At 40.6% G+C, this 16,212-nt stretch overlaps 1 protein-coding gene across 5 annotated transcripts in view; it reads left to right on the forward strand.

Moving 5' to 3' along the window:
• The window catches only part of NRXN3 (neurexin 3), a 1,415,138-nt gene that overhangs the window by 912,964 nt on the left and 485,962 nt on the right, over positions 1-16,212 (forward strand). The window contains exon 1 of one of the 5 annotated variants that reach the window (XM_090271253.1): positions 10,157-10,397. The exons of the other annotated variants lie outside the window; for them this stretch is intronic. Within the exon in view, the coding sequence (XP_090127379.1) occupies positions 10,157-10,397 (241 nt within the window). Of the gene's footprint in view, positions 1-10,156; positions 10,398-16,212 lie in introns of those variants that run through there. 5 annotated transcript variants of the gene reach the window in all.

Raw genomic sequence — 16,212 nt, forward strand, 5'->3', positions numbered from 1 at the left:
AAGACAAGCAGGTCAGCATACTATTTCCAAAGCAATGGGCTCTTCACCGATGAAAAGCATCCTCTTAGATCACAGGAATAGCAGCTCTGTAGGTGCTGCTAGGGGAAAAAAAATCCTTGGTATTTAAAATAGAAACATAAAATTGTTAACTTATCTAGAAACAACTTGTACTGCATGCAATAATTAAAAATAAAATTCTAGTGCAATAATGCTGGATTCATTTTACAGAAATCTTAAGATTTCTCACCTCAGTGTTTGAAAGGTTTTAATAAATATGACAGTGCTCTAATTTTTGCAGCAACCTGGGATTGGGTTTGAGCCTCAAAATAAAACCAAGCGATCACATTTAAGTAAATGATAGGTAAAAGGCAAAGAAAAATTTAAAAGAAAAATTTATTCAGTATCGTATATGGAAAAGGAACTTAGAGGTTATATACTCCATCTTTTCACTTATTACAGATAGCAACTTTAGACTCTCTATATGGAGAGCCCACTTCCTTCAAAGGCATCACTTCCAATCTGTCAATGTGTCTAAATGTTGAAAAGTTCCTTCTTATAATTAGATGCTGAAATATTTTGCAAGTTTTTTGTTTTAGATAGATAGATAGATGCAGGGTGGGAAAAAAGTAGGCTTCCAGTTGTGAGTACAAGAAACAGAGTTTATTCTTGTATTTTTATGTATTAATTATTATATTATTTTCCATTATGAACAAATATTATCTCCTACAGTAATTAGATGTAACCTAATATTATTCCACAAATACTATTTATTGAATGTCTCATATTGTCATGCTGGCCCAGTACTGTGCTAAGTTTGAGATAAAGAATATTGTGATCTCCATTTCCTGATAAGAAAACATCAGTTTTCAGAGGCTAAGTAATTTGCCCATCATCACACAGCTAATAAATAATAAAAAATAATGGAGCAGGAATTTGAACTTAAGCTTTCTAGCCTAAACTTAAGCTGTCTGGCCATAGGACCAAACCCTGGTTTCCTTAACATGAAAAAAAAAAACAAAAAAAACAAACAAAAAAAACAAACAAACAACTAATTCTGCCTGTCTGGGTTGGAAATCATTGATTTTGAAGACATAGATATCATCAATGTCAAAATATTGTTATTTTAATGTTGTTTCATCTATTTCAAGAATAGCCTGTGACACTGTGACATTGACTTACATTTTTGTACCCTCCTAACCTCAACATCAATTTTGAAAAATGCTAAGTCCTCAATAGCACCAAAAAATGCCCTTATCACCCATCTTGCAAACATTTTTGGAACTTGTTAGATAACACTTTGTATATTCTGTTAGGGAATATTCATCTCATTCCCTTCCAGATTTCTCTGTCCAGTGAATTTAAGACTACATAGTATCAAGAGGAGCATGTCCAGTTATTTTAGATCTCTGTCCCTCTACCTGAGAACATGTGCCCTTCATGGAATTGTGAGATAGACACTTGAATGAGACTGATGCTTGAACTATGATATTCCTAGAATTAAATGATAGTGATATCAATTGGGTCCAGTGGGTATTTTCATATCTGAAAAATAACTACATGAAGGGAATTGAACAAATGAAAACTCCTGGCTGTGCTGGCATTAAAAAATTATATAGAGTTTATTTGACATCTAGGAATACAGCAACCCTATAATTAGAGATAAAGACTGTAGCTTCCACATGAGAGTTTCCTTTCTTTTTTTCCCCTTCACCTCCCATTTTCTCTTTCTTTCCATTTTTCTTCCTTCCCTTTTCTTCCCTTTACTTTTGTTGCCTTTCCTTGTCCCATGAAATAACTAGTTTTGAGTCAAAAGAAAAAGTTGACCCCTTTCTAAGATCCTCACGCTTTAACAATCCAAATGACAAGTGACAGCTAAGTTTAAAGTTTGTCTTATTGAGTAAGCTCTCTGTGGATGATTCCATCCTACATTGATCATCTCCTTTTCATTTCTGTTTCTCTGCCTGTTGGAATCATTTAAGTCCAGGTTCATGGTAATAGTGGACCTGAATATTTACAATGCTCTTTTGAAACATATCTTCTCATTTAACCATCAAAACAATCCTGTGAGGTTGGAATTATTCACAACTTTACTATTCAGGAAACAGGCTCAGTGGACTCAAAGTAACTTTCTCAAGGTACTTTACACAGCCAATAAGTAGAGGACCAGGATTTGAACTCGGGTCCTTTGACACTCAGTGTACGTGTCACTTTGTCTATAAATACCTCCTGATAGTCCCTTCTCTCCCTACAGTGGATTAATTTCACTCTTTATTATTTTATATAATTTGTTTATACCATTATTCTAGCACTTATCATATATTCAGTAAGCTGTATATATACATATATATATATATACATATATATATATAAATGTACACTATTATATTATATATAGAGAGTTTATGGCTTTTTAAATTTGTTTTTGGTGGATTTGTTTCTTCTGCTAGATAATATATCTTTTAAAGCCTTAATTCTTCCCCTTTTTCATCTCTGAACCTCCTGGACTTTATCTGATGACTTGCTCATAGTTAGCATAAATTAATATTCATAAAGTAGATGGATTGATGTACCAAAGTAATGGTTTCTTCCTATACTGAGTAAAACCTAGTTCAGAGGTACATTCACAATAACAAAAGATAGTGAATAATAAAGACATACTAAATGAATCCAATGAAACTTATTAAAATATTTAGAAGGCATGTCTTTTATAGGGAAGGCTAAATAATTAGAATTTATTGTTTATTAGAGAGAGAAAAGTGGTAAGATAAAGAAATAGGAATGAGAAGTAGCCAGAGAACCTTTCTAGATACCAAAGAAGACTGAGATGCTGAGGGTTCTACCGTAAAACTGGAAAATTATTACTGATACAGAATGGGGGGAGGGGGGAGGGAGAGAAGGGGGATAAGTAAGGGAAGGGTCAGGTCAAGGAACGTATATGACTGACTCATGGACATGGACAACGGGGAGGGATATAATTGTGGGAGAAGGGATGGGCTGGGAGGGGGAGCAATGGGGGAAAATGGGACAACTGTAATTGAATAACAAAAAATAAAATTAAAAAAATATGTATATATATATATATATATGTATATATATATATATATATATATATATATAAAATTATTACTGATACAGCAAGGCCAGGGGTTGGTAGCCCAGAGTACCTGGTTCTGGGACCATGGCGAGCTTATTGTTTTGGAATTGGCCTGAAGGATGTTTGTGGGCCAGATGCAAAGAAGCTGCTCCCCTTTCTGCAAAATATGGGCAGAGAGAATTCAATGAATCAGCTAATAGGAAGTGACTTTCCATTCTATGTTTTGGAATTTCAGGGAACGCTTTCTGTTTACTCACTTCTCTTGAGATTTGTATCACCAAGAAGAAAAAACTATCTGCAGGGATAACTTTCAAGGAGTTACTAAGGGGGAAAAGAGAATAGTAATAATAACAGTAGTGCCAGGCACACAGTACATGATCAATAAATGTGACTACTATTAATAATTATTACTTATTTATTGTGTTTCAGCCAGTGTTTATACACATATATATTAACTTCTAAATCCTCATGACAACCTTTTAGCTAAATAGTGTAATTATTCTCATTTTTGAGATGGAGAAGTTGACATACAAAGTGGCAAAGTATCTTATTAACATTTTCACAGCAGCTGACAAGCAGAATCAGGGTTTTAGCCTAAGCAGTCAAATGCCAGACCCCCAAACCTAAATCTGTATATGTTCTCAAAATGTCCTCTAAATCATTGAATTGATCATTATTCTATAAGCATACACATAGTATTATTACTCCTGTTACTGTATAGCAGTCATTCATTTGGTTAGAGTGCTAAAAACTGGTTAAAATTTTGCATGATACAGAGGATGGGAAGTTTAGATCTCTGATATCTAATGTCAGCTTAAGTGAAGACTAACAGGTTCAAATGTCCAGATCTCTTTAAAGGAACTAATTGATTCCTGTCCATGAGTAATAGGAAAATTTCCTTCCATGACAAGTAATTACACCTGGACTTCAAAGAAAGCAGGTTAAGGCTTACACAGGAAATTTCATATTTTTCCTATCCTTGAAGAAATGTCTAAGATTCTAAGGAAATGTATGCTCCAACCCCATTGATTAAAACTCTTAGAGATTTGGAAATTTTCCTAGAGAGATTTTTCCAATATCCAAACTCCTGATATCCCGATTTCAGCCACAAGGAGGACAAAAGAATAACTGGATATCTATGAGAGGGATAAGTTAAAGAAACAGAAGCAACATTCTCTAAACTATAAAATTATATGAGGATGTCATTGTCTTTTTAAAAAAATCAAATACATGTAAGAGTGATGTTTAAAAGAATAAAGCTTCTCTTTTATAGCCCCAAATGGAAAATATAATCAAAACCTGATTTTTACAGGATGGCTTTTCTAAATAAATGAGCAGAAGGATGAATTATGTGGCGATAAATAAATCTACTGACTATAATAAAGCAAAGTTTGACTGTTTTATGGTGTCACTGGAACCCTTGGATAGATTTATAGCCATGTTAACAGTCACCTGTATTTTTTAGGACTTTTATTTCATTTCACATTATGAGAGTTTAGTTGTTGATTTGTTTGTTTATTTTTTTCTTTTTCTTCTTACACATACCTTTGGAACCCTGCATAGAGAAAGTAAGAATGTCTACACTTAGTATTTGGAAAAAGAGGGCCCTCACTAAGAGCTCGGGTTTTACGCAGATACAGACTGCTCAGTGCTTTTTGTGTCTGTGCAGTCATATTAGATGTGCCTGTGACAAACAACTTGACAGGTGTCTCCTGCTGGCAGTGAAGTGGAAAGTCAGAGTCTGTGCAAGTGCGAAGCGGCATGGGCAGAGACAAAAGGTATTGTGAGAGACTGACAGGGCAACTTCACATGAGGTTCCTGGCACCTGATACAATTAAGCACCATCATGAGGCTTATTGTAGAAACCAGAAGATTTCCCCAGACTACTTTATAGCAGAAGTAGAGACCAAAGCAAGGCAAAGAGGATCAGGGTCAGCTGCACAATGGTTCTCCTACTTCACCCTGGACAGTTTTCTGGGAGGTAAGGTAGGGTGGGGAAATTTAAAAAGCAGGGAAAAATGATCTGTCATACCAAATTCTGAAGTCTTAAATAATAAAGAAACCCAGCTATTAAGCAGCCAAATCTCATAACAGGTCTTTCTTTCTTTTCTTTCTTTCTTTCTTTCTTTCTTTCTTTCTTTCTTTCTTTCTTTCTTTCTTTCTTTCTTTCTTTCTTTCTTTCTTTTTTCCTTCCTTTCTTTCTTTTTTTCTTCTTTCTCTGCATTCCATTCAGAAACTTAAAGGTCCAAAAAGTCTGGTTAGGATTTGATGGGGATTTATCCAAGTGGACCTATGCATGGTTGTTCCTACAAAGTTATTCGTACTTTTCAATTTTAAATCTGTGTGGAGCATAACATTTCTATATCTATTTCTCTTTTTTTTTTTTCTGTCTTAAAAGTGGATTTACATCTTCATCCTGTAGCTCACACTTCATTTCCATTGTTCTCACTCTTGGACCTACTAGGGTAGAAAAGAGAACAGCTTTTTTTATGATTTAAAAAATATCTATTTATTGACTTCAGAGAGAGAAGAAAGGGGGAAGAGAGAGTCAATTTTTTTGTTCCACTTGTTTATGCATTTATTGGTTGATGTTTATTTGTGCTTTGACCAGGGATCAAACCAGCAATTCTGTTGTGTCAGGACGATGCTCTAACCAACTGAATACCTTGCTATGGCTGTAAGTGGACAGCTTTTGGTGGTAGTGCAGGTGATGACAAATCCTTCAGCTGAACTCTAGGTGCTGGCAGTATTTAGAAGGTATCGCTGGAGGTAAAAATCCAAAAAATATGTTTAATAATGCAGCTTAATATAAACGTTAATAAACCTTAGAAGAATGGGAATTAGAAAAAGGAAATCTAGGTAAGAATGTATTGACTAGAGGAAGAGACAGGAGGGATAAGAAACAAATAAAAACTAAATCAACAGCATGTTGAATTGGAGAAGGGCATGTGTTTTTATCAGGATAACTTGGGAGTTATCTCTTTGAAGTGAAAGAAGAAAAAAATAAAACAGTCTTGTATTTGCCCTCAGTATTCAACTGAGTCCACAAGTGGAATCAGTCTTACTGGAATTCACTGCTACTTCTTTGGACATCTTGCAAAAAGTAAATAAATAAATTATAAGTATGACAAGTGAAATGAATAACTCTAGCTGTGATGCACCAGCAACATTTCCAGATATCTTTTTTACTGTATTAAGGATTTATTTCCATTTTGTTGCCTAGCAGAGAATTAATTGGAAGGTCCATCAAAGCTTCCCATGCTTCCTCGGGACAAAGTCAGAGACAGTCTCCAACACTCAGTGCCAATTTAGAAAAGAAGAGCAATGTTACATAGATAGGCGGTCAACTCGTAGACTCTGGGAATGCACATCCCTGGGGACAGGTGTCACTAGAGCCAGATAAATGCATCAGTGTAACTAATGATACGGGAACATGGGAATATGAGATTGGTAGTTGATTCACTGGATTCATTCACTGAGAAAATATTTACTGAGCTCTTACTATGTGCTACCCTCTCTGCCACATATAGAAGATATCGGGAGGCAGGTATGAGACAAAGGCTTAGCTTTCAGGGAGTTTACCATCTTTTTAATGATCTAAGCTAAGAACAGACACAGATAAAAATTATTTCAGAAAGTGGTGAGTGCTGGGAAGGAAACAAAAGAAGACAATGGGACAAAGTGCCTTTCAGAGGTGTGATGGCTAACTTTAGATGAAGATCAGAGAGGCCCTTTGAGGAGGTGGCATTGAAATGAATCAATGACATGAAAATCTTAAAGTCTTTTAGACAAGAGGATCCAGTAAGTACAAAGGTTTGAAGTTGGGATAGAAATTGACACATTAAACGAGCAGAAAGAGGGTCTGAAAGTCTGGAGGATACTAAGGGGTCATCTGGCAGAAGATGGAGCTGAGAATTAGGCATAAGCCAGGTCATCTAAGTCCCCTTAAGACCATGGGAAAGAGTTTCAATAAGTCCAAAGTGCAGTGGGACTCCACCTGGAGGACTAAAGGAGTGGTTGGATTGGATGGGAATGATCATCTACCTTAAGGGAGGATGCTTAGGATAAGATTTTCCTCCCGACTTTTCTACTAATAATAACGTAAGACGCTAAACTTATACTTAACCTTTCTGTGGTTTTAGCTTATTTGTCTATTGAACTGCTGTTCTTTTCTCATGTGCTGTGCTTGATACCATGTTTATGTTATCTCATTTAAAACTCTCAAGAGTCTTATGAGGGAAAGCATTATCCATGTTTTACAGAGCAGGAGACTGAGGTTTAAAATGAGTTTCCATAAACCACCTCTGTTGCTTGCTGTGGTGTCTCTGGGTATATGTTGCTAGTTTAAGATGCAGTGTTTCTTGGCTGCCACCCAAGGGCATGAAAAACATTGAATGAGGGATCTTGGATGGATCCCCGGTGGCCCCACTTACAGCTGAGGGCCAGAGCAGTTGGGATGACTGTGCACCATTCACCATGGGCAACATGGGCCTTTGGGAGACATCGATTTCAGAACCAGAATACCAAGTCACCGCCATAAATCTGAAATGGACTTGACTTTTGACCTTGAAGACAAATCATCTATAGATCTGCCATCTTTATCTGTAAGAAAGACATATGATGCTAACTTCCTCAGTTTCATCTTGGGGTGTCCAAAAGACGAGTAGGACTGTCTGAGTCCCTGTTCTTTATTCTCAGTTATAGTGTTGGAAAGATTCTGGAAAGCAGGAATGGGTGCTATATGCTCCTTTAAAAAAATGCCACCTAAATATTATATATTATATATGTATATATGTATATGTATATGTGTGTATATATCTATATATGTGCAAGTATCGTATAGTATATATGTATGACTCAACCAGCAAGTATTATTCCCTCTGCCCCTTTCCAAATATAATGTAATTTTTTTAAACCAAGGTGAGTGTGAAGGGAGGAGGCAAAGCTAGTACACCCTTGGGTCTAGGAGGGCTGCCAGATGGGTTTGTGCCTCAGGCACATCACATGGCGTGGGAGGAAGGGACATGGGGTGAGGTGGAGGCCACCTGTTCAGAATGCCATTGTTCCCTGGCAGAACCCTGGTCAGTTTCTTCCTGGAGCCACAGATGGCCACAACCAGCACACCAAGACTTTCTGCCACTCCTGCTCTCCCCTGCAGGTTCAACCTGGATGTAAAAGCTGTGCTCTCTTTGTTGCCCAGTGCCCTGGAAGCTGGGAGGCTTCACCCACCTGGGGTGCTGTCTCCGTTGCCAGTCCTGGACGGGCTGCCCCTCCTCTTCCTCCAGCAGACTCTGCTGTCACCCCTTCTGAACTTCTTTGACCAGGACAGCCATCAAGGGCGCTAACCTCTAGTCCCTGAATTTCAAGAGTGTCCCGTCCACCAGGCTTGGAAGATTCTTTCTCCGATGGCCTCCAGGCTATCAATCCTCTCTCCCTCCAGAATCCCCGGGGCCACATCTCTGAGAGAGCCGGGAGGAAGGTTCCCACCATTCTCTCCTAGGCTCCTGGGACTGGGGCCTCAGGCATCTTAACCCCCAGAGGCACGAGCAAGGAGAACTGCTGGGTGGTGCTGACCATGGTGCTGACCGTGGTGCTGACCGCCAGGCCAGTGGGAGTGAGAGGCTGGCACCACTGCCTGCAGCCTCTGCAGCGCTCCTGCTGACTCAAGGGGTTTATTTTTATTGCTATTTGGGGCTACTTCAGTCTTAACTGTCGCCTGCATTTTTCTTTCTGAATCGTAACATGTGGATTAATCGTAAGAGTTTGGCTGAATGTGCCTGGGAGAAAAGGAGGAAAGCGTGATAAAAAGGCGCAGTGTCCGTCCATCTGCCTGTCTCTCAGTCATTTCACACGCACACAGTCACACGTGCGCTCACTCTGCTGGGAAGGGAAGCGGAGCGCAGCAGGAGGGGTGGCGGTGGGGGGCGGTGTGTGCTGGGAGGCTCCAGAGCGTAGATAAGCTAGCGTGTACTTGAATGGGGAGGGCCGGGATTCCGGGTGCTCGGCCCCTCCTTCCTCCGGAGCCAGCCTGTCCCTCGGCAGAGCGCTCTGGCTGCACTGATTTGCTCTCCGGAGTGCGCTATTTGCATATGACTTGCCCATTTGTGAATTTGGCTCCCCAACTCCTTGCTTCACTTCACCTGTGCCTCCCAGTTCTGCACACTTTGAAGGCGCCTGCCTGCCTCTCAGCCACCTCTGTCGCCTGCGGGAACCTCCTCTCCTGCTCTCTCTGCTCGCCCATCCACCTTTCTCCGCTTCATCCCACGTTGGTTTGGGTAGCTGCTCTGCGCTGGGTGCCTCCTCCTGTCTTCTTTCCCTCCGGTCCTCCTTGTTCTCTTCCTCGGGTTGCTGCTGCTGCTGCTGCTGCTGCTGCTGCTGCCACTGCCGCTACTGCTTTTCATCCAGTTGGGAAACCCCGGAAGCAAGCAGAGAGGCTCCGTGAAGCTCTTCCAGAAAGTGCAGGGTTAACAGCCTCCGCGCCCTTCTGCCAAGACTCCGAAGAAACACGCGAAGAACTCTCCCACCTGCAGCCCCCCTTTGCTGGGCAGTTCTGCATTGCATCGCATGGAGGTGGAAAAAGAAAAAAAAATGTTCCAACCGCTTGGATGTTGGGATAAACTAACCTGAACCTACTTGGGCGTCCTGCCACTTCTTCCTCTTCCTTTTCCTTTATTTTCACCTTTCCTCTGTGTGGCTTGCTGGAGTGTGCAGTTAAGTCTTCAGACCTGAGGTGCCTAAAGATCAGGAGGAAGCCTCGGGGGGGCCTCCCCTGACATGTTTGTCATTACGGAGCTCCCTAGGAAGGTTGCTATAGCTGGGTGGACTTTGGCATCCTAAATTTAAGCCCTAGGAAAGGGGGGCATTTCCATATCACTATTTTTTAATAGTATTTTTTTTTTAACTGATTCATCACCTGTCTTGAAAGCGCTTGTTCCTTCCCTCTTTCCAAAATTTGGACAAGTCTTCCCCCTGCTATGATGGGCCTCTGGGCATCATGAACTTCATTATTCCTCACTGGCTGGAATTCAAACTGCCCATCTGTAGTGGTCCAGTGCGTTGACCATGCACCTGAGAATCCATGCAAGACGGAGCCCTCCTCGCCGGCCGGCCTGGACGCTTGGGATCTGGTCTCTCTTCTGGGGATGTATCATCAGCTCTGTGTGGAGTTCCTCTAATGTAGCTTCCTCCTCCTCTTCCTCGACGGGGTCTCATTCTCAGCACGAGCACCATTTCCATGGCAGCAAGCATCACTCAGTGCCTATTTCTATATATCGCTCCCCTCTTTCCCTGCGAGGAGGGCACGGTGGGTCTCTCTGCTCTTTATTCTTTTAACAGGGCATAGCAATTCCTTAACCCACTCAGCGCCTTTCAGGTAATGCCAAGGGTGGAAAGAGAATAAAAACTTAAATTTAAAATGGTGACAAGCATCGCATGTGCATGAGGGAAGAGAATGTCCGGTTTCCCCTCAAAGACTAATGTTCATGCTTTCTGCCCAAGCCCCCCAGTTGTCTCTAATGGATTCTCTTCTCCTTAGCTCCCTATGCATAGCTGCACCAACACCACATTCTCCCCGCTTTGCAATCTTCCATCTCCACCACCCACTACTGTAGGATGACAGGTGACTTAGGAGATAAGCCCCCCAGTGCTGCACTTTGGGAATTCACTCATTCACCTTGCTTTTATCCTTCTTGGGGTCTTGTTTGGGAGCTAATAGTGGGGAAATAGCAGATAGCAAAAATCCTTAGATCTTCAGCGAAAAGTTGTTTGAACTGCTGAAAAGTGGCCTGTGCGCTAAAGGTCAGGGGGGGAGAGGAGCTGAAGGCAGAAAACATAATAACCAGTGGCCATTATTGTTCATTTGGGCAGCTTTATGTTTGCTCACATGTCTGATAGAAACAGCAGCTGTCGTAAAAACAGTGCATCTGATGTTGCTAACTACCAGAGAGGAAGCAACCTATATAAACAAGGCAAAGTCAATTTGTAATCGACCCAAGTATAAATTATAGTAACTTCAATTCCACCATTTATGCAAATGTTATTTTAATTTAAGGTAGCCTGGGTGGGCTTGTTCACACAAGAGAAGTCTGATGCATTTGGCTCGAAACCCTTCTTGCATAGCTATTGGAGGAAGAGATTTATGGCTTTTAAAGATATATTCAGCTCTGTGCAGGCTGCCTTGGAAGGGGTGATGTCTGCCTGTGAGGTAGGAGCTTGCTGTAGTGAAATGTTCTGAAGAAGAGAGCTTCATTAGTTGTTTGCTCTACACTTTACTCCGATGGCAAGGGGAGTAGGCTTCACAGAGCCCGACTACAGGAGCCAGCCCTTCAGGGAGCAGCACCGGTGAACTACACCAGAGGTCCCCTGCCCTCGCTTGTGTTTTGAAGACCTAGAGTGTGCAGACCCCATTTGGAACATCAGTTCTTTCCACTGCCCCCTGGCTGTGGGCTTCTGCTCTGTGCTGTCTGTAACGCGAAGTGGAAGCACATTGAGAAGATGCCAGCACATACTTTGGCTCGCTCTGGCTCTCTCTTTAAATCCCATTTGATGGAGTTGTCAAGCAGGCTCAGAGCTTGTAAGGTTGGTGGAAGGGGGTGGTGGGGAGGAGAAAATGTTTGGTCTTGATGTGGTTGCTGTTTTCTCTGTGACTCCTGCTGAGGCTGGTGTAGGCTTTCTTTAAAAACAAAGCAAAGACCCCCTTCCCAAATCCAACAAACAAACAAACAAACAAAAATACTAGGAGAGGAAAGAAACACAAGCACCAAAAATGCAAAAGCAATTTTATTGATATGGAAACTGTTAGCTCCAAAGGGGAAGAGGGACTGGGAGTGGAGGTGAGATGATAAATAGTGGGAAAGAAAAAGAGGGGAGTGGGAGATGGAGGAAGCCAGACAGACTATTACTAATAGCCCATAATTAAACACGGAAGCACTCAGCGATGATTAGCTGAATTTTGCTAATTAGTATAAATGATCAGCAGGGAGATGAAGATTATGCATTCATTAGAGGTTATAGGCAGGCAGGGTCTGGATGTTTTCTGTTCAGGGTGTAAACAGTTAAAAACAGCTAGGAGTTAAGCGATAAAATTTACAGAGCTTGCCTTCCCGGGGGTTCCTAAATCTGTCCTCTTTCTCTCTCTCTCAAGTGTTGAGAGACTTACAGAGGTTAAACAGAACTCTTCTCTACTGACTTCATTTCTTCAAGGTTCAGTTTGCTCAGTACCCTCTAAATCTTTTTGACTGGTTCTCAATCTGGTTTCTCATTAAGCTGCACCTGATAAGATTCAGTAAGATGGAAAAGAACCAACTTTCCTCAGACCCACTGCAGCTATAGGATGCAATGAACTCAGGGTGTGCATGGCTAAGATAGGAAAGTTCATGACCTCAACTCTTCAGTATCCTCTTTCAACCCTAAAGCCTCATTGCATTGATTTGGGGCTTGGAAAGTGAATGCATCTATATTAAGTAAGTTCCTTGCATATTTAATTAATGTTTTTGAGCTAAAAATCTAGAGAAGCAGCAATACGATCCACAAAATACCCCATCTGTTGGCTCCAATTCTCCTTCCAAACTGAGACCTTTTGAGTCCTGAAAGGGCCAGTAGCTCCTCCTCAGGGCTTTGCTAAGGTGCCTCTCATTCCTACTGGAAGTGTGCTGGCTTTCCCCCTAGTCAAAGACAAAGGCTCAGCTAATGGCAATTGTTTTAAAAAATCTTTTTGGAGGGAGGTTGTAGGAGGCACAGCACCATAAGACTAATGCTTGTTACTAACAGTTCTCTGACAACCTTATTCCAGAGCTAAAAGCAGCAGTCTATTGTCTGTGAAGAAGCAAATGCCCTTCTTTCTGGTATAAAATAAAAACTAGAGGCTTGAGTCCAAGAACTTCGTTTGGACTCAAGGGAGAATTTTTATTTGTTTTTCCTGTTTCCCTTGTCCATTTCTTGAGGAGCCAAAAGACCTCAGAGTTGCCCTTTTAATCGGTGGTTGCCACCCACCCTCCCCCCTCAAAACTATTCTGCCTTATAGTGGATTCGTACTAAGACAGAAAAAAACAGAAATTCGCCAAACAGCTTTTACCCAGGCTTGGTTCCAATCTTTAGAGAATTATGTATACTTTTGCCTACAGTCTTTATCCCAGAGCACCCTAGAGAAGACTGAGCTCCTTTATCAGTTGGGCAGATAAGGCCACGCCTGCCTGGGGCACCCAAAATAATCTCAGGTTAGGAGTGTCTCTCAGGAAAGAATTAACTCTCCTCTTAACTGGAATCTGGGAAGCTTTTCCTCATTGCCCATTCCCTTCTCAGAGGTTCCCCACTTTCTTTTGTGATCTCTTTTATTTAGTAGTCATTCAATCAGCCTTTACTGAGTATTTACTTTGTGCCAGTCTGTGTGTTATTTGCTAAGGACAGAAAACTAAACAAGATATCATGATGTTCAACTAGGGATAATACCAGAAGTATTTTGAGTATCTAAGATAAGTGCTTCTATAATTTTAAAAATAGCAGGGATGGGGGGCAGGGTGGTGATCTAGATACTACACCATTATTAATGAACACACAATCTAAATATATTTTATAAAATGAAAATTTATATTTTTCTGTTATTCAAAACACCCCTAGAGGTATTTTTCATCCTTGACTTTATTACCACACTTAACTATCATGCTTATCCAAGCTCATAGGTAGTTTAGTGGTATGGGACACATAAACGCTTAAATATATTTGTTTACTAGCCTTCCATTTCATAAGAAAGTTTTGTATATTTCTTTTTCTCTCCCCCACCTTTAAAAAGTCTAGTGTCCATCTGTCTAAAAAATAAATGCTTTGGGGGAAGGGACTCCTTAAAGAGCATGTATGAATGACCCACAGACTCGGACAACAGTGTGGGAATTGACTGTGGGAGTGGGGGTGGGGGCGGACGTGAGAGGGGTAGAGGAGGGAAAACAGGGAAAAATTGGGACAACTGTAGTAGAATAACAATAAAAAAATAAATACTTTAATACTCATAGTATAGGAAACAGGTTTCCCTAAGAATCCTAGGTCTGGAATGTGTCTTACATTTTACCCTCCGTACTGGCCTGTCTCTGGGCATTTGGGGGAACTAGTTGTGAACAGGACTCAACTTCAAAAGGGAACACACCACAATATATTTAGAGGAAAGTCTCTTACTCAGAAAACAGGGTGTGTGTGTGTGTGTGTGTGTGTGTGTGTGAGGAGGCATAAGTCCTATGTGAATCATCTTAGCATAAGCAGTGGCATTCCCACTTGTGGCATATCAGCCAGGAGTCCTTCTTGTAAGGAATTATATTACTCATTCATCGTCACAGACAACTACCACTTAAGTTGTTCCAGCCATGGGGCTCATTTTGCTCTGATCTGTTGAGCACTTTCTTCTGCTCAGCCAGCAGCTTTCTAGGCACTTTCTCTCTAACTTCCTTCTTGAGATTCAGTTTGCTGAATAATTCATAGTGTTGGTTGGCAGATAAAATGATAAGATTTATATGCTTTCGGCCTTGGTGATAAATTAATTAAATTGGTTTCTCCTTTTCTTTCTTCTCTTAATGCATTGTCTCTCTTCTCTAAAATTTGCTGGCAAGTGGTAGGTCTGGAGATTAACATGTTCTTAATAAACCACCATAGGAAGCTTATAACATTGTGGTGTAAATGTCTTCAGGACTTTTCAACATGGATCATTGGTTGGGGTGGAGGTGAGGGCTGCCATATCATAGGGAGAGGAGAGATCATTGAACAGTTCTTGGGGGTGGGGAGGGCTTTACAAACTGACTGATGAAATTCCCTAGTAAGAATTTTATTCCTTTATTGTCTTATTTTGAAACTGGAAGAGGAAACATATTTTAGTTTACATCTAAGTGAATGAATTTACCAGATCTCAGAAAACTTGCTTCACTGGGACCCTGGGTCATCAAGGATGGAAGCAAATGTCTGAAGATAAACCATTAGCTTATTCATATTTACCTCCTTGAATTAGTTTGTTAGGGCTGTCATAAAAAATAAAAAAAATTCACCACCTGGGTGACTTAAACAACAGAAATGTGTTTTCTCACAGCTCTGAAGGCTAAAAGTCCAAGTTTATGGTGCTGGCACATTTGGTTCCTTCTGAGATCTCTCTCCTTGGTTTATAGATCGACAGGTTCTCATTGTGTCCTCGCATGGTCTTTCCTCTGTGTCCACACAGCCCTGATATTTCCTTGTATGTTCAAATTTCCTTTTCTTATAAGAGCACTGGTCCTATTGGATTAAGGCTCTCCCAAATGTCTCATTTCAACTTAATTACTTCTTTAAGGGCACTATCTTCAAATACAGTTACAATCTGAAGTATCCAGGATTAGGGCTTTAATATATGAATTTTGAGGGGGACACAGTTTAGCCCAAACACTTGTCCTTCTACCCATCTCCCCCAGATCCTGTCACAGGGAAAGATGTAAAACTGTACCATTCAGTGAATCTCTGTTGAACTCAAACTTTCACGACCTTCAGGGTCAATGGTAGTAATTACAAAATTGATAAGACGGTGCCTCAAGAGGAAGCATTCTATTTACATACAGTATATCTGGAGAAAACAACACCAGTCAGTTTAAAAACTTGGGTTCTTTTTCTTCTAGTTAATCTTGTGTAACTGAGTCTGTACTTTGATGTGCTTATAGACTAGTTCTGTTTGACTACAGCCACATGCTCTGCAGACAGACTCCAGTGTCCACATTCTAACTCTCTATACTTGACTCACTGCCATTCCAGGCCAGACATTCCTGCCGTCACAGTGACGTCCTCTATGACCTACAGTTGCTCATTATTTTCCTTTCCTAGACACACACCACCCCGTCCTTTCACATCTCATCGTTCAGTGAATTAGAGCAGGTTAAATAAGTATAAATAACTATGTTTTTGGAAGTTGAAAACTGTGTATCAATTTCTTTTTTTTTTTTTTCTGTTGGATTTTTATGTTGTAAAAGTTCATTTTAAATTATAAGCATAAAAAAAGCTGTCTACTTCATGGCATGGTTATGAGGCTTGGGCAAGATGATTGAGAAAATGTCTCATAGTTATAACACTCTTGCTGTTATAAATTTCAAGTAATGTATTTATCTCTTTTGGGAAAGGGAAGG

Source organism: Furipterus horrens, unplaced genomic scaffold (genome assembly GCF_987537825.1).
Source record: "Furipterus horrens unplaced genomic scaffold, mFurHor1.1.pri manual_scaffold_3, whole genome shotgun sequence".
Classification (NCBI taxonomy): Eukaryota; Metazoa; Chordata; class Mammalia; order Chiroptera; family Furipteridae; genus Furipterus; species Furipterus horrens.